This window comes from Cylas formicarius, unplaced genomic scaffold, assembly GCF_029955315.1.
Source record: "Cylas formicarius isolate icCylForm1 unplaced genomic scaffold, icCylForm1.1 PGA_scaffold_4__25_contigs__length_36172078, whole genome shotgun sequence".
NCBI lineage: Eukaryota > Metazoa > Arthropoda > Insecta > Coleoptera > Brentidae > Cylas > Cylas formicarius.
Window position 1 is genome coordinate 15,986,469 of NW_026844334.1, and position 25,535 is coordinate 16,012,003.

Below are 25,535 nucleotides of genomic sequence, written 5' to 3' on the forward strand. Positions count from 1 at the left end.
GATTTTAATTTTCAATGAGAATGTCTTCTAATGTTTTAATATTTTGCCGCAGCCACGTCAAACCTACCAATTTGTGCATTTTAAATTCTTATTCGCACATAACATTGTTCCGGTGTAAAATTGAAATATTTATGGGTTCCAACGAACTCTAAAGCGCGTTGCGAAGAAATAGGCAAAGCTAGGCATAAGTACAGTGCATACGCGCCTAGCACTAATGTGCTTCAAGAGTGCGAAAGAGTTAAAAGGATGAGAGTGACGTTTTTTATCTTTGATAGTGTTTAGTGCTAATATTAATTGACAAGGGTGTGGGTTTTTAATACAGGGGAAGTTTATAAACTTTTATACTACCACTAGTTTGTGGTACGTGATCGTGAGAAACGTCAAAATATAATGGTGGCTAAAATTAAAAAAGTTGAAAAAAATGTATTTTGGGGTATATGATCTATTAATCATTTCCTGTTAGTAAAATTAAAGAGGTCGAAATTTTGATTAACATAGACCTATGTAAATGTTATAAAACTGCCTCTAATCATCTGTTGCAACTTAATCCAGAAAGAAAAAAAAAAGAAAGCCTTTTATTGGCGATGTACTGTACAAGTCATTGTAATATGAAATGTATTAATGGGACAAGAATTAATGTATTATTATTATATTTATTATTATTATTGTTATTATTGTTATTATTATTATTATTATTATTATTATTATTATTATTATTATTATTATTATTATTATTATTATTATTATTGTTATTATTATTATATTGTGATACCTCAAAACTGACAAACGAAGCTCTTTGCATCACAGATTTCTTCAGATATTTGTTAAATAACTGTGTTCAATAACTCTACCCACAAGTTTTTCCAGTAAATCGATTTATGTGTGTTTCTGAAACTATATGTTTACTCAAGAACAACTGATAAATTGCAAATGTTGCAAAATTGTATTCGCTTAAACTTAGAATGTGATGTACATGTTGGTTCCATAAACATTAAGGGCTTGTCGGTATTTTTTCATCAAGAAAAGCGGCGATCTTCCGATCTGTAGTGGTCGACCAGCACTCAGGAAATGGAAACACCCACCCTACTCCTCGAGATTTCGGCGCGTCGCAACGCCGACGTCCCGAGATTGCAAATGTCGCCGTCAGAGGACGTCGGCGGCAGGAAATCGCACGAGCCGAAGAGCGGCCACACCAAAACCGACCGCGTCGCTTTAGCTCCGTCAGTGAGTGACATGAAATCAGCGAATAAGCACGCTTCGATAATATTTAGTCCGTTTGCGGGATCATGTATAACGATGAATACTCCACAGGCCGCCAAGTCTTTTGTGGTAAGTGCGAACGTTTAGTGTTCAGTTGCGGCCGTACGCAAATTGAACGTAATTCGTAACGAGTTGATTACCGGCTTTGAGCTTTTCGTGCGTTCGCGTCGGGACGATTATCGACTGATGTAACGCGCCGCGCCGTATTTTGGAGCGAAAAGCTCTCTCGTGGCCGGAGAAAAAATAGACGCCGGGCCGGCCGGAATTAACAGAGATGATGCAACCCTGCGGTCGGTGGCGTATTCGAAATTTTTCGCCAAAGGACTTCATTACGAGGTCGGCTAAATTAGTGGACCAGACCTCGGGTAAAGGAGAATTGTACACTGTTTTCAGTCATATCTACAGAACTAAATATTTAGGGGATTTATGTGTCTGAAGGCTCGTTGCGTACACTGTGTATGCGTATATTTTCATAAATTTCACCGACACCTTAAAAAAAATGTTTTCCCGCATTTTACCAACATTAAAAAGGTAGAAAACAAATTCGATCGATTTTTGATATTTTTACTAGCTTTTTCAATTGGGAACTTTCTGAACTTGCACCCATTTTAAGTCTTTTTGACCTTAAACCTCATGAGCAAGGCTGTCTTCGATTAATTATCTGTAAATAATTACTTGTAAACAATAGATTTCAATCTGATTGATCGAATTTTTGCTTATCTTTTTCCTGCGATTTGGAAAGTCCTACAAATTATAGCGGAACATATTCATTTTCGTTATTTGAATTCTTCATTTTCACTCTATCCAGAAAAGTCCGATTTGGACCTGACTTTTTACCAATAAGAGCCAGTTTTTGATCGACGCAGTATATAATTTTTCGAATTAGTGATATGTGAAATTATTACCGAAGACAATCTCAAATATTTGAAAATAATATTTTTGAAAAACTGGAAAAGATGTAGGACTTGTTTTTTTTTACTTTATGACATGCACATTGGCAGTGTAAAGAAGAAATACGAAAAAGTGTCGTTTAATTCAAAACAAGAAATGTCTGGTTCAATTGAACTCAAAACATCGAAACCCTGTTAAAAATATTTTTTTTAATATATGCACATTTTGGACACTATGCACAATAGTTGTTTGCCAGTCCTGAGTATTCCCGTTTATTAAAGTAGTAAGTAGCAACAGAAAAACAATTAAACATAGTATTTTCCAAAAATGTTTTTTTATTGGACACCCGGTATTTCAAGGTCTAATCTATTACCACTATTCTTTCGAACATGAAAGGTTTAAATCATTTTTTCGTGAATCAAATAATGGGAGAGTTATTTCACTTTCCACTTTGCCATGAATTTTAGAAAATAAAAAAAAATAATTCAAAGTTTATATTAAATTTTCGAATGCATTGATATTTTTTGCAATACATATTTGGTCACATTTAAAACTTATTTCTAGCCTCTGAAGCTGTGTACCTATACAATACATCTTATTTTTTTAACGGTTTATTGCAGAAATCAAAGCAGTTTAAAAAACTGGCACCAATGCCTTAACAAGTATTAACGATTGTAAAGAATTAAAACGCTTATTACAGTTTATTAAAATAAGATAATTATGTCATTCCATGATGATTTTTTCTTGACCGCTTGGTAGTTGTTCAACCTTAATCTCGTCTACCTGAACTATAAGGATAAGATACTGTTAATACTGCGTTAATTGCTGCACTAATTGTAGCACAGAAATGAGCCAACTTTTCTTTGTTTCAAAAATTGTTTACCAAAAAGACCGTTGTTTAACATTGGTATTTGACAACAATAAATTGCCGACACATCATTATAACACTTTGTATATAGTATAGTAGGTTTCTGTAAACAGTTTTCTTAATGAGCCCAGTCTACATGAGAAATTGAAGAAAATTCAAAAAATGCAACGCAATCACATTTTCCTCAGCACCTAAGACTGCTTATTCATTATTTGCTTCAAGGGTCCACCTTCACTAACCTCTATTTCTTACAGTTTTTTATTGGTTATTTATTTATTCGAATTTACTATAACTTTATTAATAATTAATTAATATATTTCAACAACTAATAAATTCTTTTTGGAGTTACGTCACATGAGGTGCAAGCATATTTTCACAACTAATGCTGTGCGTATTTTTATACCTTTCAGGAACTTTATTATACCCCTTTATTATTATTATTTATTCATATCTTGGAAGTAGAATAGATCTAATAAATGTTTTCCTAGTTTTATAGCTGTGAACATGAGATTGCACTGCATCAACAGACATATTTTGGAAAACATTAAAAAGTATTTCTTTTTTGTTTTAATTAAATTGGACTTTTAGAAAAATGAATCCCAAGATGTTTTTCTTTCGCCATGCTATACCCTTCTACAACTCTGTCCAAATAAACGCTACCTAAAGGCGGGGGTGTTGGACGACTGCGCATTTAATTTTTGGGTGACTTAAAATAATGCGTCATTGTTAAATCGCGGGAAGTTCAGTCACAATCGTCGTACTTATTGCATTTTCTTTTACTTTTATTTTTTTATTTATTATTATTTATATCAAAGCTTTGTTGGATTATGTTATTATGCATTGTGGCGATACTCATAAGAAAACAAGACTTTGAATGATACGGCTCTGGTTTATATCAAAGAAAGAAGAATAACAGGAATAGCAAGACTATCACAATCACAAGCTTATTTTTATTGTTTCTGTGAAAAGACAAACTAACTACTAAAAACACCCAGTTGCTCAAAAATTCTTTGACCATATCTTTCTCGCATCTGTCTGTATCCAACGGGCTCAAGTTTTTGAACGTTGTTCAACTCAGTAGTTTGCAGCAGCGCCTGCTCTAGCATTAAGACCGCCCCGGACATTTGGAACAAGTTCCTGCCTCCTGCTGCCTGCTGTGGGCGGGACTAGTATGCCTATAATAATATAGCCTCTTGCGTACCTTTTTCTAGTAACACCTTCACATTACCAGGTAACAATGTGGAGTGTTAAAAGTGTCAAATCTCTTGGGCATACTCTTGGACGGCCACCTGAAATGGGATATTCATACTCAAACATTAATTAAAAAAATCAGATCTCTAGTATATATTTTTAAGCAAACCAGACAAACTCTTTCAATAAAATATACTTTGCGTTGGTCCTGTCACTTTTACTATACGGCATTATCGGCTGGGGCGGTGCATATAAAAGTAATCTCAAACCATTAGAGGTTATTCAGAAAAGAGTCCTGAAAGTTATATTTCAACTTGACCGACAGTATCCCTCAGATCAGCTTTTTGAGTATTGCAAAGTATTAACTATTCGACAACTATACTATAAAATAACTATGATTCAAAACTTAACATAACCATTTGCAAAGAATAGGATAGGGCAGCGAATATGTCTATAAGTTGTAAATAAATTATATAACATAATTCCTGCTGAAATGAAAAATATTATAACATCTAAAGGGTTCCGCTATAAATTATCTAATTGGTTGTTAGTAGACACAGTCATTGACTAAGTTTAAAGCTAAACGCAACTTCAATTGATGAAATCCATTATTTTGATTCCTCTTTCCTAGTTTTAGGCAGTTTGTTTTTATAGGCTAGTATTATATATTTTATTTTGTCTGGATTATTTGTAAAATAAATAACACTTTTTATTGCCGTGTTTATCCAAATTATTGACAATAAAAAATAGTTTCTTTAACGGCTAGGCCAATTCAGAGAATATACTAAGGGAATTTTATTTATATTATATAATATTTTGTTAGAATCAATATTTGCGGCATATTGATGTATACTTTTTATATTTTTGTATTATATAAACTCATCTGATTCACAAATACCTAACTTCTTAATCCGCTGGGATGTTTACCCATTAATAAGTTATATACAAAAGAAAAAAACTAAAATTAGTAAGGGCGGCAAAATTCTCTTAGGTTGGCGCTCTTATCCCCGTGTCAACAATGATACAAAGTAAGAAAATTAAAATCGTGTATGTCTTAATCTTATCTTTATTTGTCTCGTGTCTCTAATTTTGCTGGGTTAAAAGTTAAGCAGTTGCCAGTTGTTAGGGGGCCTTGAAACAACGGTTAGTTGGTCTATTGGAAGGTCAAATAAAATACAAGGGGCTGTATTACAAAGACGAACGAGTATTAAATTTCCATAAAAAAATCTTGCACATAAGAAATAATCCATATATTAAGCATTTTTTTTTGTTGAAATATTTAGTTTTACTTAGGGACAGTAACTTTAGATTAATTTGTATAAAAGTTTTTCTTAAAAATAATTATTAGTTTCCCAAGATAAGTTCAGATTTCACAGGAGTCATTGCATTGCCTTTTTAACCATGACAAAAGCATGAAGTAGTAGATGTGAAGATTTTGATCAACATCATCATAACCACACCCCTAAGCTAAATTTTTATTTGATCAGATATAAACCCACAAGGTGGTAAATATAATATGTGCGTAATGAACTTTTGTCTGAGTTGGGAATGCAAAATCAGTTGGTGGCTGCCAATCCTATTCTATTCGTTGGATCTCGACCAGAGAGGAATTGTAATTTGCCCGATGTGGATTACAAGCAGGAAAACCGATAATCTAGCATACGTAAAGGTCAATCGAGACCAAAATAGACTCAGTCCACTCTAATTAATGTTTCAACCGTCGTTATGACACACGCTAGCAATTCTGGATTCGTAATGATGGTTGAATTGCGTTTGGGGAAAACATTATTATCCAAATATGAAACAACATTAATCCGAGACATTTCAAGTACTTGTTCCTGAAAAGACGGTCATGCACACGTGTCCAGGGCTTAAACATCGGAAATAATTTTGGAGGCGTAATAGAAGATGCCCAGTCATACAGGAGCGTGTTATCGATTTCTGTGCGTAGCGGCGAGATAACTGCCGTGTTTCTTCATTGGCTGTTCCATTATATTTCAGGCCCTACACTTTAGAGCGGATCCAAATGATCCAAAGTTATGGTGATCACCGAGATTTTCACTTTATTTTCGCGAATATTGATATGCTTAAAATTTAAGCGTTTATCTGCCGAAATTGACGTTATTTTAGTAATTGTTTCAAAATAGGCAAACGTTTTAAGTTAAAGAGATTTAAATGGTTGCAGTTTTTTTAATTAGGTATCCGAATATCACAGCGGTAGTTAATGCTTAATGCCACCTATATATTTATTGGCAACGTTGCAGGATGTTCAGGCAATTGTTGATTTGTAGGAGTGGATCAGTTCAATTTCATAATGACATACACTGTTCGTAAATAAAAAATGTTACAAATTGTATAACTGAACCTCTGACTGTTTAGAATAATCTATTTTTTTTCATGCGCAAATTTCCTCCAGTCTTAAATCACTTTCCAGTGTCCATTTCCAATATCACTTCTATCAGTTTTCGCCTAGAAGAAACTAATAGAAATGTCTGCCCAGCATTGGTTGATTCTCTTAAAATCAGCGAACATTTTGATTGTTGCACGCCATAAGTGAAGGTTTAATCGTCGAAAATTTCATCAAATATTCTTGTTTATTGAATCTTATTTTACAACGCTTACAAGATATATGACAGATTACCTACTTGAAGGAAAAATTGAAAATTGCTTACTTTCATTTGCCAATTTGACATATTGAGGTGTCCATCACTTTGCGAGCTTTCGGGAAAGGGCTTAAAGTAAAGTAAAGTAGAAGTTTATGGCTTTTAGTTGATTTCTTAAAGAATATCTACGAGAACAAAAGGCCGGTGACCGACTCCAAACGTATTCAAGTAAAATTTGTGTATGCATCGTTTTGAGCACGTACGCCAAGCGGCTCGCCTTAATAAAATACCTTACGTAAGTTTACATTACAGCAAAAATTTGGCAAAACACAACGCGCGGTATTAATGCATTCACATATTTTCGGTGAAAATTGATGTTCGGGCGCCACGGCGATGACTGAAATAAAAATTTAGAGCGTACAACGTGCACCATCTGGCAACGCCAAAACATATATCTTAGTAATGAAACTTTTTAATGGTTTGATCTGGCACGCTATTAGCTAATTTATTAACAAGTTTGTTCAAAATGGGTTTATTCATTTCGGGGACTAAATTGTCACTTTGCGAAAATTAAACCATTTCTTTCATCTTTTTTTCCTTTCTTGACTTTGCATTTCTGCTCGTAAATTACAAAACGGACAAACTACAATTTAAAATTTGTCAAATCTTTGATCTAAAAGTTTATTTTCAGAAAATAGTCAATGTATTTGCAAAATAGCAATTGTGCGAAAATATTGGTCATTATTCTAAATACGGCGGAAAATATCTACGATTTTTCTCTAGGTAACGGAGGTTGTTGACATTTTGAATTATTTATTTCTTCCTAAGAAATAACATTGGATGGCACTTTTTTTTAAACCTACCATTACTTGGAAATTACACGCTAATTAAACGAGAATAAAATTATTCAAACTTCCTGTTAAAAAATATATGTTATCTCATTTAATTTGTTTTAGAAACCTACGTAAAGTAGAATCATTTAGAGAACGCACTCCCTAGAAATTGTAGTAAGAATTAAGAACCGCCGCCAAAATTACCTTTTTAATTGGATAAGAAGTGCGAAAAACAACATCAGAAGACTTGAAATTGTCCCTCGATGAAGCCATTTTTTAAAATCACTTTATTCTCCTTGGAAGCTCTCCCCCTATTAAGTTCTTCAATTAAAAAAAAAGTTTACTCTTAGCCGATTTACCAATAAAATTGGTTTTCCTGAAAATTTACGAGCTATGCTTCCTAAAATATAACTGACAGCCATCTTTATCTGAACGGAACCAGAAGCGCTTGAAAAATTACATAAAATCAGTTATAAACTTCAATTTCGAATTTTCAATGAAACCATGATGTTGCTTCATGTGTGGCGAGAAAATTACGTGCGAACATGTGACTTTTAAATATCATTTTCTTTTGTCGACAAACTACACAGATTGTTCATTATTTGAAGGAATCTATTTCGACTGCCGAGTTATAGCTTGGAAAGCTTAGATTCTTATTTTTATTTGCCACTGCTTAGTGAAGGAAATGAAATATCCAATAAGCGAAATATCTTTATTAATACATAAATAATGCTGGCATATAGTTTAACCTTTATAAATTTTCTAAAGCAATTTCAACCATTTGTTCAAAACCAAAAGATAATATTTTAACAGAAAAATTACCTTAGTTAGATAAAAAGTTGGTTTCAAAAAATTAGACAAAACTGAAAGTTACCGATGGGAATGTTAAGATTTCGCAGTATTAGTTTTTAAACTGAAAAATGGTGGCGGCTTAAAATTCTTCATTAAATAAAATTATTATAATTATATTTTAGTTAAGGTTTAGGTGAATCTTTTATCCCTGCATTTCAAAAAGGATTGAACGCCGTGAATAACGCATTTAGCAATTGCATTTCAAAAAATCTGCTACTTTATTAACTAATTTCTAATATCACAAGTTTCATTCTAAACTGTTACATAATTATGTACCGTGCGTTCAATTTATCTTTATAACATTTTAATTGGCTGTAATTTTTTTGTTTTTATATCTCTAAAAATCACGTGCACAGAACTCCTTGTAATAATGTCCTGGAACTTCGGCAAAGGCTTTCAGAGGCAATCAATCAGTTAAGAGACAATCCGGAAGCGTTACTAAATGCAAGATATAGATATAAAGTATCTTACATTATAATCGGAATAAGATATTCTATTAAACAGATATATAATATACAGGGCGATCCATTAAAAAAAATTGATAGTGTTTTGTTTTATACGTCACTTGGAAAAGAACTTGGCTATATTTTGTTTTTTTGTTTACCTTGATATCTCCAAAAACAAAAAGTTACAGTCAATTAAAATGTTATCAAGATAAATTGAACGCACGGTACAAGTTTTAGGAATGCGGTACCTATCTAATTCTGTTTGTCAATTTAAACAAAAACTCCCGCGTGTAACGTGCTAATTATCAAAGAGTGTTACGTGCGTCTAGTCAAGTTTTCAGTCGGATTTTGCCGGGATTAATAAAAATTTCGCAATAAAAGTAACCGAAGCGAGCAACAAAAGCCTCGAAAATAACTTCGCGTTGTATTAATAGAATCGTTTCTGTCTGTCACTTCAATTTAAACGGTGCGAGTGCGCTATGTCACTCCGAAAAACCAATCGAAACCAAAGGTTTTAATTATTTTCACAAATGAAGCTGTCTTGCTAAATGTTTTCCTGTTGGAAAGGGGTTGCTAAATTGGTCGCTGCTACGTTTAATTTCTCAGATTTAGAGGTGTATTTAAGGGAGCTTACGAAAATATAATTCCACGCTTCACTGGAGATCCATTCAAATAATAAATAATAATATAAAATAATAAATAAAACTTTTTGTTACTTAAAAATAACCCGATTTCAAGACAATTATTAATTGTAATGTCATTACGAATTGTATTTATTTATTTACTTATTTGGCGAGTTTTATTTATTTTTTCGAAAATTAATGGAAAGTAGGTCATCGATTTTATTCCTGTCCTAACATTTATGACTAAAAAAAACGATCATGGAAGTAAGCTTCAATTTTTGCTGGTTACTTTTGTTATATTACTCGTGGAAAATGCATTAAAATATTTGTTTTTCTTGTCAAAAATAAAGCAAAATACGAAAATAATTTAATGCACAAAATTTTTATTTTTTGCCAAATTCACAAAAAAATTCAGAATCTAAAGAAAAAAAGAAAAAAATTCGAGAGACGCCACTGGACTTGTTAATTAGAATCTAGTTAGCGGTAAATTAGATCCTCGTTAATTGAAACAACTCTGCCAAGAGAGTATTTAAAATACAATATTAGAATAACACAATTTTTTTTAAATCCCTCCTTTAAAAATTATTTGAAATTTTTACTAAACTTCTTCTTAAGTTTGGGTTAGAGTTTAGACGTTAGAAAACACCCTAATTTGAGTTTGAGTTGAGTTTTTTTTATAACAGGCTGTTGAAATGCAATTTTTTCCTTATTCAAAAATAAAGTAAATATCTGGTTGCTATCTACGAACCTCTCTAACATGCACCCGAATCAAGTACCACTTTACAAATTCTAAACCCGTAAGCTTTTTGGTGAATTGAAGGCATTATTGTTCGGGACCAAACGGATCTACTGTGACTCCCTCCATAGTTATAGAGCTTTATCTAGGTTCGTCTCTAGCTCCACGTTTTCGATAATAGCTCCTTGATGTAGCTCGTTGCCTCTAGTTTGGTTGGCATAACACGTGCGCTCGTTAATCATTGTCTTGTGTTATGTGTGTTGGGTTATTTTTAAGTAACAAAAAGTTTTTGAATGGACCTCCACTGAACGGTGGAATTATATTTTCGGAAGCCCTCTAAATCTGTGGTTTTATTATTTCTTGGCAAAATCTGCATTTACTGTTTTCTTTCACTCGCATTAGGCTTACATACCTGTTAAACTCGGCAGTGGCTCTTCAGTAGGCTTACCATTATTCTAACCGCCTTCCATTCAGTAGCTTAGCAGGTATGCTGTAAATCTGATCTATGGGTTCTGAGGAATCTCTTGGCCTGTCTTTATCCTGGTGTGACTCCAAATAGTAGATGATCTTTTCTTATTTGTTCGTTATAGTTTTTTTAAACATAAAATATGGTGACCGAAGTAATTTGTTATAACTAAAAACTCAACTTAAAAGTATACTGTATATTTATTTTATTTTTTGTGACTATGATCCGCTTAGGAATTAGAAAATTTTCTATAACCGAAATATTTTAACAACGCCCTGTATAAGATTGATTCTAAATAGACCGACGACAAAAATCCTCTTTATCAATCTATTCAGCGTGTGTTACAATTCCGCCGTTGCCTGGTAATTTATAATTTACCATCGATTATTTTTAAATTAGTGTGGACAATAGCGTTACCGAGATCGTCGTCAATGTCGGGAAAAGGTGAAAAAGAAAATTGTGCGGTCAGACAAGCGGCGTTTAAACGACGACGGATTGATTAAAAAATAACCACACTCTTAGAATTTGCGGTGGTCGATGCGTCTAAATACGCGAGACAAAACGCAATTTGTCGTAAACATTATGATCTGGCACGCTGACATTGGCAACATTTTTTTCTGCCGCAACAATAAACAAATCAATAAAGCATCGATAGCCCTGATTCTTTTTATAAAACTTTATACTAGACTCGCTTATTTTTAGTAGCCGAAAAATATTCGCTTTTAATAGTCGCCGCTCGTGATTAAATACTGGCATCGACCACAAACACTATTGCTTTCTTTTTGGGCGCTTGAAAAATCAATGATTTAAATTCGTTATTCTCTTAGGTGCAATATATTGTTTCTACTCCTTTCTGTAAAGTACCTGATTTTACACCGATCTAACGTGCGGGAAGCGTGAGAGTGTCGGGTCCCACGGATCCGAGCCACTTCGGACATTTCCGCGACATTACGGACGGGTTTGGAAGCAATCGGATATTTTCGGAGATTTTACCGCACGGCTTGAATTTTGACGTTTGTCAATTCTGACGGTTGTCAAATTGTACCCAAAAAATAACGATCATAGAAAAAGTATACAATGCAATACGTTTGGTAAACTTTTTAAGTCACTCGCTTATTAAATACTCTCTCCGCTCGTGCCAAATAAACTCCTGACTCAAATGCCGTTTACCGCACTTGTTGCATAATATACTATTGGCTTCCGTGACATTTCCCTAGCGTTAAACATTTATTTATGCACTGATCAGCTTCCGCAAAGTCACTATATGTCGGAACAAACAGTTGATTTGCTAATAAAATGCCAGTTTACCGAAATACTTTTTTTTTTCAATTGTAAATATACATTTATAACATTTTTTGTGATGGAATTATTACGGTTTAATTTTATTTTATATTATATTAGGCACACAAGTACTCTTAGGATGATTTTTAGGCGATGTTTTTATGGCAAAGTATCTCTATTATATTAAGATCCAGACTGCCAGAGGGATGTGACAAAACTTTAATGTCATGTTCTGCCACCATTTTTTTGGTAGATATCGCATGAAACTTCTGTTCAAAGATAAAATCTCCGAATGGATATAACTTTCCTGCACTTGGTAACAGCGAATGTTTTTTACCTTTTGATACAATCCTTGTGGATTCTGTTTTTTTTTTTTCTGTTCCCATACAGACATCAAATCTGCTTATCGTCGCTTTAGGTAACTTTGTCCAGGATATATATGGTTCACGAAAGCTCTGAATTGGCCGAAATATAACGATTCTTTTTTGAGTTTCCGTCAACAATAGAGAATTTATACCGCAAAGTACCTATAAAACATACCTTATAAAAACTGGAAACATTCATCCCAGTTTCTCCATATCACCTTGCGGTTACTTCTCGTAGTGTGTTTCTTATTCCCGACTTACACATTCTAATTGAATGCCACACAATCCTTTGAGAAACAGCTTCTGAAGGGCTTGAGCTTTTACCGCGAACAATACTGACAGTATCACCATCGTTCTTAATTATATTAAACACAGTAGTTGTTGCTACAGTCACTTCACTGGAAATTGCACCCATTATTTTTCCTTTATGGTACTGGTAAATAATAATTTCAACGTACTATTATTGCATTTGCTAGTAACCAAACTAACGATTATTAATACTCAAACGATGCTTGAAAAATTCTGGTTGACAACATATTTCTTGCCCGTATGTTTCATTTCAAAGTCTCCTTCGCGTAGGCTGATAGAACTCAAAAAACGTGAGGGAAAGCAAAACATTTTCCAAACTCAAGTTGCTTTTTACAAAACTTCTGGATTCCTCCTGCGTCGGTTTTTGCTTAATCGAAATTGCTGACCTTTCGCCAATCATCCTGTTGGCTTCTTCAGAGCAGTTTCAGTCAAGCTCTGAAGAAGCGAACAGCATGATTGGCGAAAGGTCAGCAATTTCGACTAAGCAAAAACCGACGCAGGAGGAATCCAGAAGTTTTGTAAAAAGCATTACAGTAGCCTGTGGAAGTATCTTTGGAAAAAAAAATTAGCATTTTTCGATTATCAAACAATGATTTAAACAGTATTGTTAATAAATTAATTTTTAAAAATGCAACGGACAATTTATTAGGAAAGTAATTGGTTGTTCGAACATATTGTTGTAGAGCTGAGCGATCGGATGTTTTCAGTAGATTTAAAATGCGTACTGTTTTGCACACTAATGATAAAATGAAAATTAATTTGTAGAAAATAATTTATGATAGATATAAACGAATAAATTTAGTAAGAAAGTTGGGCGAAACTGGCAAGACAATTTGTTGAGAACCGTTGAAGCAAAGAATTAATCAGATCACAAAGAAAAGGCAAGGATTAATGGAAAGAATTTAAAGAACAAGTACTAAACTATGTATTCATGTACTAATTGAAAAGCTTTACAAAATATGGTAATTACAGGAAAAATAAAATTATATAAGTTACATTTAATTTGAAACAGCTTTGAACTTTTTGAATTTAACGCTAAAAAGATCCACTTGTACCTCTCTAAGCACACAATTTGTTACCTTCATGATCCAATTGAAAGTCATTAGCACATGTAAGGAGACATAGTTTAAGAGTTGCAATCTATATTTTAGATTATTTAATATATAATATAAAAGTATTACAGCTTGGATTTCTTTATTCCTTCTGAGAGATTTTAGAATTAAAGCTATAAAGCATATTTTTAACAATATAGAGATACCGCAAAAATCTGTTTTTTTTTGTTTTCTTTTGAATTTCATCAATATGGCAATATGGCTGATATGGCTTCTAGTGGCATATTTGAAGAACAACGCAAGCAAAATCAATAAAGTATCGAATTTAAGCAATACAAAAAGAGATTATAAGATTATAAGCTTAAATGCTCACAATAGAAAAGAAAATGCTACTACCACAGTAAGTCTTTCTGTAGAATAATTAATTAAACATAAGTAGCTAGACAGATTCTGTTACACAGTTAGATGAAATTAAAGTACAAGACTCTTGAAAATAAAATGACTACAAACTACAAATTACAATGTAAAGCCCAAGTTTAGGCAGCGATGATATTGTGACTGTCGCTCCCACTTCATCAGGCTGCCAATATATGGGATATTGTCATTAATTTAAATTTCTTTATACATAAGAAATCTCCGATTTTTTTCAAATTAATTTTACTTATAGGAAACAATAATGGATGTCCTAACGGTAAAGAAGGCGGTGTTCAATGGCGTGGCAGTCGGGGCTCAGCCACACTCAATGGGTGCCACGTCGGGTCCCTCCGCAATGGGGGACTCGGGGGCGAAGGTGATGCCTACGCAGGGACCGAGGAGGGGCCCGGAGGGCCGGACAAGTTGGAGAGGTCGGGCCCAACTGAGAATGACCCTATTCACCTCAAGAGACGGGTGGGACTCATCAGTGGGGTGGCTCTAATTGTTGGCACCATGATCGGTAAATATTATATTCATTTATTATGAGTAGGTTGCGTCAAACGTGTTTAAGTTAAGTTTAATAGGTAGTAATTATCTTTTATCTTCCTTTTTGTACATTTTTCGTTGGAACTAAATTATATTACACGCTCACGTCTTCGTCGAATAATTGAACAAAAATATATGCTGCCACAAAAAAAATATCGGTTTTGAGAACATGAAGCGGTATACCAAATAATAGGGTATTGAGTCGTATCTCAAATTTAGTGCCCAATTAAATACAGTTATTTTTTTTGTCTTTTAATGGTAAAAAAAAAAATCAGAAATTAAATTTGAACGGCGTTTATATTTAAAAATGATTCTTTTTTAGTTTTGGTTACTAAAATTTGAATCACAAACTTTTATTTTATATTTGGACCATTTGTATTCATATTCTGATTTTGTTTTTAGGCTCTGGAATTTTCGTTTCTCCATCGGGCTTGTTGGAAAGAACTGGCTCGATCGGTATGAGTTTTGTGATATGGATGGCATGTGGTCTGCTGTCCCTTTTAGGTAAGGCTTTTTTTCCCGTTGGTTTATATCATTTTTCTAAATTAATTAAACGTGAAATAGGGGTGTGGTGTTAGGTATTAGTTATTTGTATTTTTTTTTTTTTTAATTGATCGTGCTCTTCCGCTCTCAGTGTACAAGTATACTCGCGCCAGAATTATAAGGGTAACAAAAGCGGATCGAGGTATCCTGGCATCATGCATTCAGATTCATAATAAACTTAACACGTCCTTAATAGTTAGCACTTATTTCAAGTAAATATGTGTATTTCTGATAATTTTATTAATTTGCATTCGTTATTGATTATAATCCAGGGGCCATTATATTATTAGTTAGTTTTACGGCATTTAAAAACGATAAGTTTCGAGCTACTTTCTATTGCTCCTATTCACAATTGTATCCTCATTCTATGCTGTAATTTTTCAAGGTCGTATTGATAATTCGACCATAATTATTCGTAACGATACAACGCGATTTTACCTCCCCAAAATTATTATGGCGCGTACACTTTTGTCGTGCAAAATTGTCTCGACTATTTTTATTTTGAGCCGTTAAACTTTTAGTGAATCATATTTCAAATTGAACGTGTCTGTAGAAATTCGTTTGACGTCAACACCTCATCACGTGGATAACTATAAATATATGGATCGCGTGTAAACGCCGACGAAAACAAAGCAGCACGTATTGCCGATCTAAATGCCAATAAATCAAAAAAAGTCGTGAATGAGTTTTCCAAATACCGCCCTATTAATCGTAATCTTTACAAAATATAATAATAATAACGTTGTCTGAGATCTAAAGTCGGTTTCATTCGTTGATTTCTTATTTACTAACATTTAATTTAAATGACACCCTCACTTGTCCTCTTGAATAGAGGCCAAAACTAAAGTAATCAAAACTATACCGGGTAAGTTTTCATTTGGTTTATACAAAACTAAAAGAGCTAAATTAAAAATGGCAAGAGATATATGAAATCAAAGCGATATTATTTGATAACAAGTAAGTAAAAGTGATCTATATCAATAATTCATTCCAAATGTGCCGATGTCAGCTCGTTCGCTTTGGGAAAAAGTAACTTTCGTCCGAATTTACATGATTCTATTATTAAGCGTGACATTTCCAATAAACTTTACCGAAATTTCAACACCTAGATCTGTTACAGTCAGTGAACCTCATCTATCAAACTGGAATGGCACAGGTAATGCAGCCAACATAAATTTTTAGTGGGGCACATTTAATTAAGAGTGAGGTAGGTGGTGATTTGTTTTCTTTGTCATACATGTTAATACTTATAAATACTTTACCTACGAAGATTAAGGAGTTGCCATTTTCGGCGTTCAAGGAGAAAACGAAACAAATTTTAGGTAACCGTGTTTTCTATTCTAACCAGGAATACTTTAGGTACTTTTCGGGGAAGTTGACTCTAATCATCAAGTGTAATTGTGTTCTACAGTTCTTGTTTTAATAAGTGCTCGTTAATTTGATGTGTTTTATTGTTGTCTGAAATGAAAGATGAATAAATTGATTGGTTGATATAAATGAGCGCAGTGCAGTTCCTAGCGGGGGTGCATATATATAGATTGATAGATAGATAGATGGTTTATTGACTACTTTACAATATCATTGTTTGTAGCAAGTCATACAAAGGAAAAAAAAATAAATTTAATATTTGTAAGTATTTGCTAACATAAAATTGTATATAACGTCATAATATACTAAATCTAGATATACAATGTATATAACTTCACAATAACAGGACAACAAATAAAAAAATAAATGTATATGTATATAACACAGAACACTTAGTTAGAAGAAAACTTTTAATTTTATGTTTAAAATGTTTTTCGTTTAAAAGTTTGAAAGATTTTGGCAATGTGTTATAAAGCTTTATATAAGGAGAGTTTTGTTTTGATTTCTGCAACCTGTATCTCGGAGGCACGAGATTATTTGCACTCCGGGTGTCATACCTATGAGAATCAGAACCCCTCGGCAAACTATTGGTCTTGGAGTGTATCTCAAGAACACTTTGAAATATAAATATATATGGAACCGTCATTATTTTATGTTTAATAAACAATGGCCTACAGTGTTCGTTAAAATTTGAATTTGTAATTGTCCGTAGTGCCTTTTTTTGCATCCTATATATTTTAATGGCCCATACTGTGGGGTAAGTATGGTGGCATAGTTTATACGTGAGTGAAATAAACCAAAGTAAGTTGACTTTAATACATCAAAACTCACCATTCTGCGAAGTTGACGCAAAAGAAAATGAATATTTGAAAGATTTTTACTTAGCTAGGAAGGTAGCGCCCAGAATCTTGCATCCCCTGACACATGTAAACCTACTGCTACTAGACACTAATAAATTCTTCGTTTTAGCTTCATTAAGTTGTAGATTATTTGCTGAAAACCATGCTTTGGCCTTAGATAAAGTATATGTTTCAGTATTACTCAGGGTAGTGATGTTCCTGTTTGAATTAATAAACGTTGTGTCGTCAGCAAACAGCACAATCTCAGTATCAGGCATCATATACTGGCAAATATCATTTATGTTAATAATAAAAAGGAGGGGTCCCAGAACGGAGCCCTCAACCAAAGCCAAATCAGACTTTACGCTCACAAACTTTGTCTATCTGCTAAATAGGACTTAAAAAGTTTGAGTGGAACACCACGCACTCCATAAAATTCAAGCTTGCTCAAGAGAATCTGATGAGAAATACAGTCGAAAGCCTTTGAGAGGTCGCACTGTGAAATCAGTAAGATAAGTAAGTGTTCCCCCCTATACACACCTGGGTACCCTTGGACAAAAAGATCGTACAGTACATTTGGAAATGCTGTTATGGACAGATGTTTTGCTTCGAGTTATTTTTATTTTGTCCTAAACCCATATAAACAATAATAATAATAATATACTATTAGTTTTTGGTTAACATTCCAATTTGCTTGTTTGTGTGTAAAAAAATATATTTGGAGGTATAGGGCGGCCAAATCTTCACAGGCGGCTTATACCCTAGGAACCGTGCTGATAAAGCAAAAAACAAGACAAGAATCCCAATTACTAACCGTCTGTTTCTATTTTTTACATCATTTTTCTATTAAGCCGTTGCCATTCCAGTTTATTGGCTTGAGTTCAGTGGTTATAGACAACCGTCTGGAACTAATATAAAAGAATTTACGGCTAGGCTATATATGCTAATTAATAAAGAAATTAAAGTTGTAATGGTATTTACTACAATAAAATATCGTGTGTCAGGCGCTCTATCCTATGCTGAACTCGGCACTATGAACACGTCGTCGGGTGCGGAATACGCTTACTTCATGGATGCATTCGGGGCCCCACCAGCGTTCCTGTTCTCATGGGCCAGCACTTTGGTGCTAAAACCATCGCAGATGGCCATCATCTGCCTCAGTTTCGGGAAGTACGCCGTGGAGGCTTTCGTTACCGAATGCGAGCCGCCTGAGATTGTAGTCAAGATGGTCGCGTTGTTGGCTATTGGTGAGTAGATCGACTTCGGATCTGAGTTGCGTATATAAAATCGTGGAGGAGACATTTTATTTCGAGGTTAACGAATGTTTTTTTTTCTTTTACTTTTATGTTTCCGATGTTTAATTCAAGGCACACAGATCTTAAACGATAAGAAGATATATATGTTTCATTAACCATTTATCAGAATTACATATTACAATTATTAATTTAAGTAGACGGAATGCCTAAGTTCTAGAACCTCCGTTCCCCGGGGCATATCTTGAAATGTTTGAAATTTTTAAATTACAGATTTCTAACATGCAAAAAGAATTCGCATTTAGTTTCGCCACTCATCTACAGAAGACAGCAGGGTTTAGATTTTACGTAATATTGCGTCGCATATCAACATACTGATTAGTAAATTTGCTATCCACCACTCACCTATTAAGTTGAACGTTGTTTTTTTTTTACGCAACGACGAACAATTTATTGAAATTCTGGAGAATAACGTCTCCATACTTTTAATAAAATGTTCGACTTGGCTTAAGTTCTTCTTCATTTTATATACAAGAAACGCGAGTATTTAAATTGTTCACTACCCAGCTCTGGAGGATGCCTATTGTTGTTTTTTCTGTTTCCTTCTTGTTTTGTTTGTTAATATACTGTATTATATAAATAGATATTGGGTATCTCACTAATAAGTGCATAGAATTGTTGTTTTATAAATAAATACATAAACAAATAAAGTTTATACTCCCGCTCAAATAATAAATAGAAATTTATTCAAATCTAACCTTCAAAGTTCAAATTAATCTGAAATTCGGTGAGAATCACGCTTCACGTTCGACAAGATTTCAACTCGCTTGTCATAGAAATGTGGCGAATCGAAAAGAAAAGTTGACAGCCAGGCCACTTTTTGTCCTTTAATAATTGTAATTAATTTTTGTTGTAACAGAATCTTCTCACGGTACTATTGTCCTTGAAGTTAGCCGATAAATATTGCCTCTTTACTTTTTCTGAGGTACCAGTTTTGTCATTAAAACTCTCTCTGACGAAATATGCAAATATGTCGAAGCCTACGAAGCTATTTTTTTTGTATTTAAAATGAATAAGGCGTGGCAAAATTGTACTTGTTACGATCGTGCCACGTCAGACTTCATTGTAGTGACTGAAATACCGTTTATTAAAATAAATTATAAACGCTCTTTATAAAAAAAACTAACCGAATTATCTATATATAAATTTTTTACCGTATCGCCATACTTATCAACATAAATAATTAATTATTGTTTGACATTGCCTTGAACTTGAGCTCATACTAATGTCGAAGCTCAATAATTTTCTTTCTTTTCTTTTTGTTTTTTAGATCACATGCTTCGTATAGTTTTCAGTTATAGTAATTAAGTAGTATATCGATAAATACATATCCGTAAACTGTAACCGGATTTATACAGGGTGTTTGAAAATTCCAATCGATATTTTAGGGGAAAAATTTTAAAATTTATTATGATTATGATTTTCCATTTTTATGTAAAACCAGGAATATTTGAAACTAACAATTCCAACGCGTAAACCAACTTTAATATAATAACTACTTGAAATGAATCCCAAACATCAAAATAAAAACGGCAGTCAAATCATTTTTTCCATTGTTTTGTTTTGATTAATACTAATGAAACACGAAAACGATTTTAACTTTTTTACAAAAAAATACTAAAAAGGTTCTAAACAAAACCGAAAATTATGCCAGTGGCGCTTCAAAAAAATATTATCCTGCGCTCTCCAATCCACCCACATATTGGATGATGTAAACCCTGAAAAGTGCTTAAATATTGATCCAAATACCTAAAAAATTTTACTATAAAACCAAAAAAATTCATAACATTCTGTAGATCGGCCAGGAAAGAAATATTAGCGGACACACACATGTTCGTATGAAAATTTTTTATTTTAATATGGAAAATCTGCTGTCTGTAGTATTAGGAAGCAAAATATGTAAATTACACTCATTTACTAATAGGTGCGTTTTGTATCGTTTTTATTACAGTGGTCATCCTGTATATTAACTGTTATAGCGTGAACTTGGCGACGAGCGTCCAAAATGTATTTACGGCGGCCAAGCTGGTCGCAGTTCTCATTGTGATATTAGGAGGAGTATATAAGATGTTTGAAGGTATGTAAAATATTTAAACGCTTAATGATTGGGTGTATTCATCGGCGGTGCACGTGCTCGCAACTGTTTATTTCACTTGTGGTCAATATTAACCTGTCCAGTTATCCCAAGTCTTTTCATTCTACTGTTTGAAATTTTCAATTCTGACACATTACACATTAGCAGTAAAATCTGTTCTGTTGTAACTACTGTCGTCTGTACTTTTTGGTAACAAACATAATCCAACTTTTACATCCTTTTGAATCCATAACAGTGGAGGAAGGGACCCATTTTTATGATGCCCAGATTATTCAACGGAACAGATGACACCAGCTGAATACATTCAATCCGCGATATACAACTTACTATAAAGTAGACACCAATTCAATCCCATTTTTCTCCATACAGGAAATACTCAGCATTTAAGACAACCGTTTGCGAACACTCAATATTCAATTGGCAATATCGCTACAGCGTTTTACTCCGGTCTGTGGGCGTATGACGGCTGGAACAATCTAAACTATGTCACCGAAGAAATCAAAAATCCATCCAAAAATCTGCCGAGAAGCATTGTCATAGGAATACCGCTTGTAACGATATGCTACGCGCTCATAAACATCTCCTACCTCACGGTGATGTCGCCAATGGAAATGATGACAAGCGAAGCGGTAGCAGTGGTCTTCGGTAATCGACTGCTAGGTAATTCTCATCAGTTTAAAAAATATACAGTGTGACGCTTTTTTTGCATCGCTCCATAAAAAATTAATTTATACGATATTTTAGAGTAAAATGCATCACAATCGATATAATTTTCCTTACTATCAAACGATAACAAACATTTTCTGAATGCAAATCAGTTCCAAACAACAAAGAAAAAGGATTGTTACATTTTAATACATAATCTAGCGTGCGGGAAGCGTCACTTTACCACGTCAGTTTCCTTTCCCACGAATCTGAGCCACTTCGGACATTTCCGGGATTTTACCGCACGGATTTGGGAGCAATCGGATGTTTTCGGAGATATTTCCCCCGCTTTGAATTTTGACGTTTGTCATTTCTGACGGACATGTCAGTGAATGTATTCGTGTTGTTTTATGAAAATGCACCCAAAAACTAACGGTCGTAGAAAAAGTATAGTATGCAACACGTTCGGTAAACTTTTTAACTCACTCGTTTATTAAACACTCGCTCCTCACGTGTCAAATAAACTGGTCAGTCAAATGCCGTTTTACCGCAATTGTTGCATAATATACTATTGCAGAACACAAAGTTGTTATCCGCAGTCTAATACTGCTTCCATATGTCTAAAATTTCAACGCATGATCACAGAAGATATACAGGAGCGTTCGCCCACAGAACATGTCAATATAATCTTAAATCTGCTATGTCCAGAGGTAATAAAATGTCCGCGTCGGTCTCGGTCTCCGATGTATTATCTACTACGATACTTTTGCTCTTGCTGTGCTCTTGATAATGTGTTAGGATTAGTATATTATGCAACAAGTGTGGTAAACGGCATTTGAGTCACGAGTGTATTTGGCACGAGCGAAGCACAGCGGAGCGAGCGTTTAATAAACGCCCTTTACCACACTTGTTGCATAATAACGATATTAAAGATACGAGAGATTGTTGAAGGTTGAAATGATCTTACAGTTTCTAATAAATAATAAAGTTACCACTCACACATTTCTGGTTATGAAAATGCATTTTTTTTTTAACGGAATTTGGTACTATTGTCTGGTGATTACTGTTTGCCAAAATAGATGCTCCTAAAAGTACTCTTTTTTGTATTTGAATGTTGCTCCAATAAAAGAAAATCTCACAATAAATTAATATTTTACCGAGCGATTCATTCTGTACAGACTGTCTCATAACTTATCTAACACGCAGCAATAGGTGACATTATATAAATGAAAATATTACGATTAAAAAAAAAATCTTTGTAATTTGATTTATAACATCAAATATTGCTCTATAGCAGATAAATTATGGGACACACTGTAGATAAATCAAGTTTACAACATCCGTCTGTGTAGGGGTGATGGCCTGGCTTATGCCTTTGTCTGTAACAATTTCAACTTTTGGTTCCGCGAACGGCACCTTGTTCGCTGCCGGACGACTCTGTTTCGCGGCAAGCCGCGAAGGCCATCTTTTAGACATCTTGTCATATGTACACGTAAGACGATACACACCCGCTCCGGGGTTAATTTTTCATGTAAGTAGCTACCTGACACCACGCTGCGTATAAAAATTAATTCGGATCTTCGTTGTAGTCCCTCATAGCAGGAGCAATGGTAATGTATGGCACCATCGATTCTCTGATAGATTTCTTTAGTTTTACAGCATGGATTTTTTATGGTGGCGCTATGGTGGCGCTGATTGTGATGCGCCACACCAAGCCTAATTATCCGAGACCATACAAGGTGAGACCGCGCCATAAATTTTTCCTAAACTCGGTTTCGAAAATTTTCGTTGATTTTCCATTTGCAATAAAATTTCCCTTTCCGGTAGATTTCTTAGTTAATCTAAGGTAGATTATTTTAGCCACTGGTAGTAATTTTGACGTTTGTCAGCTCTGATGGTTACGTCACTTCACTGAGTGAATGTATTCATGGTATTTTGCAAAATTAGTTTATCAAACTTGTTTTATATCTAAGTATTAGTACAAACTAAAAAAACGAAAATAGGCAGCCAAATTTATGCGTTGGTTTTAGGCTTTAAATTTTATTGCACATAAGAAATCAACCAAACTTTATAACCGATTATTATATGCAGTATGTCACACCCTTATATTTTAGCTCTCTAAATAAATACAGATTTAAAGTTTCGTATACAGGTTGATAGTTTACATTTTTTAAGATACTCAACTGAAATAACTTTTAAACTGCGTATCTACAAACAGCTTCAATTTAGATATTTTGCTTCGCGTTAGAGATATCGGAAAAAGTTATTCGAAAATAGTTGTTACGAATATTATTCCAACACCACATACTAAATTTCATGACAAAATTCGCAATTTTAGTTTTTTCATTATTTTGATCAATACACAAAATTATTATAAGTTGATTTTTTATTTGATAAAGTACTTGGCCATGGAAATTTCTTTACAATATGGTTAATGCAATAGTGTAATTAATGTCATTTAAATTCTTCAGCAAAATAAATAACACTAACCAAAACTAACGAAAACAATAGTTTTTAGCAGGCAGCTGATAAAATTTAAGAAAATAACTATAATATGTATAGCGAGTGCTTTTCCATATGTAGTGGGAGTACGTTGGGGATGTCTCCTGTTAAACTCCGCAGCAACTATTCTGCTACTACGAGCAGGATCACCATATTTAGGTAGCCAAAATATAGGGGTGTCTTCATCTTAAATACGACACATTGTATATTACTATCAAGTTAATTTCTTAGGTTCCGATCGTCATTCCATACTTGGTGCTAATGATCTCGTTCTACCTAATAATAGGACCGATAGTAGATAACCCCACAATCGAGTACCTTTACGCAGCGCTTTTTATCCTTGGCGGGATGATATTTTATGTTCCTTTCGTTCACTATAAGTACCGCATACCATATATGGGTAAGTCGAAGTTAAGCGCCTTACAGCTCTGTTGTTCATAGTAATATCCTCCTTTTTAGATGGCCTGACGGTGTTTCTACAGATGCTGTTTGAAGTTGCCCCCACAACAAACATGTTCGAATAAACGCATAGTGATTATTTAATGTATTTAAGTAGACTGTCTTCGTGGTTCCGAGAAATAAAAATCGCGTTAAATCTTCTTCAAGATTTTAACTTGGTCGGAAATTCATAAACTTACTAAATATTAGGAAAATTGCACAGGATCATTCCTAAATCAGAGGACATTTGTGGGGTGCAGTCGCAAGTGTCTATATACTTATAGTATCGATTTTACACTATGAGTCTAGAGTCCAGATTTTTTTTAATTTGTCAAATCTTGTAACCACGAAGCTCAAATTTAGAAGGTCAAACTTCATCATTCCTTATTTAAATCTTTGTTGAATATATGGAAAGTTATTTATATCGAAAGTTTTTATGATATACATGAAATTTTTAAATGCCAAAAAGAGTTAGATATATGCTTCATTCATTGCTCCGCAGATTTTATTTTTCTACAGAATATTTTTATTTGCAAGTCTTAAAAAATATTGTTCACAGTGTCAATTACGAGTCTAGTGGATTTACAACAAAATTTTGAGTTGAATAGTTCAATTCAATCTTGAACTCAAATGAGGCTTGCAATAATGACTTGCTCAAGAGAGGCAGGCATATCCCCAAGATTACTCTTGACTGTCGGTTTAATATTATTTTTGTCTGCTACGTTATTAAGTATAATTATTTTTATGGAATTGTAAAATAGAATTGCCAAATGGTAATAAATCAAATGAAGAACAATAAAATTTTAAATTTGAAATTAGAGAGTGTTTTATTTAGCAAATATTGCTTTGGCTTCTAAGCATTAACGTCGTCAAATGGTTGCAAAACTTAGTTAGCGTAACCACAAGAACAATTCCTTTAACAGGAAGCCAAACTTTAGTTAGAAGAATACTTTTAAACATTTTATAATTCCAACTGATAATATAAAATCTAAAGAACCCGTCGCAATTATAACTAGGGCATGGCAAAAAACGCCTAGTCAGCAGAAATTCGATCAA

At 33.7% G+C, this 25,535-nt stretch overlaps 1 protein-coding gene across 2 annotated transcripts; it reads left to right on the plus strand.

Annotated features, from left to right (window-relative positions):
- The first annotated feature begins 1,166 nt into the window (after positions 1 to 1,166).
- On the plus strand, positions 1,167 to 25,288 carry LOC132700722 (b(0,+)-type amino acid transporter 1). 2 transcript variants are annotated; one of them, XM_060668225.1, is made up of 10 exons: positions 1,167 to 1,329; positions 14,444 to 14,710; positions 15,139 to 15,240; positions 18,491 to 18,733; positions 20,751 to 20,876; positions 21,264 to 21,554; positions 22,892 to 23,070; positions 23,129 to 23,149; positions 23,199 to 23,278; positions 24,273 to 24,411. In XM_060668225.1, the coding sequence occupies exons 1-9, from the start codon at positions 1,287 to 1,289 to the stop codon at positions 23,232 to 23,234; spliced, it is 1,308 nt and encodes a 435-aa protein (XP_060524208.1). In that variant the 5' UTR covers positions 1,167 to 1,286; the 3' UTR covers positions 23,235 to 23,278; positions 24,273 to 24,411. The 2 variants fall into 2 exon arrangements, with proteins under 2 accessions (XP_060524208.1, XP_060524207.1); XM_060668224.1 differs by adding an exon at positions 24,501 to 25,288 and having other exon boundaries at positions 1,172 to 1,329; positions 23,129 to 23,278; positions 24,273 to 24,441.
- The last annotated feature ends 247 nt before the right edge of the window (positions 25,289 to 25,535 follow it).

What these genes read in the sequence shown, in the direction of transcription:
- LOC132700722 (XM_060668224.1), top strand. Translation starts at nt 1,287, where the DNA reads ATGTATAACGATGAATACTCCACAGGCCGCCAAGTCTTTTGTG. An exon ending in AATTGTTGGCACCATGATCG is followed by an intron (nt 14,711 to 15,138) that starts GTAAATATTATA and finishes TTTTGTTTTTAG; the next exon opens with GCTCTGGAATTTTCGTTTCT. An exon ending in GGTCGCGTTGTTGGCTATTG is followed by an intron (nt 18,734 to 20,750) that starts GTGAGTAGATCG and finishes TTTTTATTACAG; the next exon opens with TGGTCATCCTGTATATTAAC.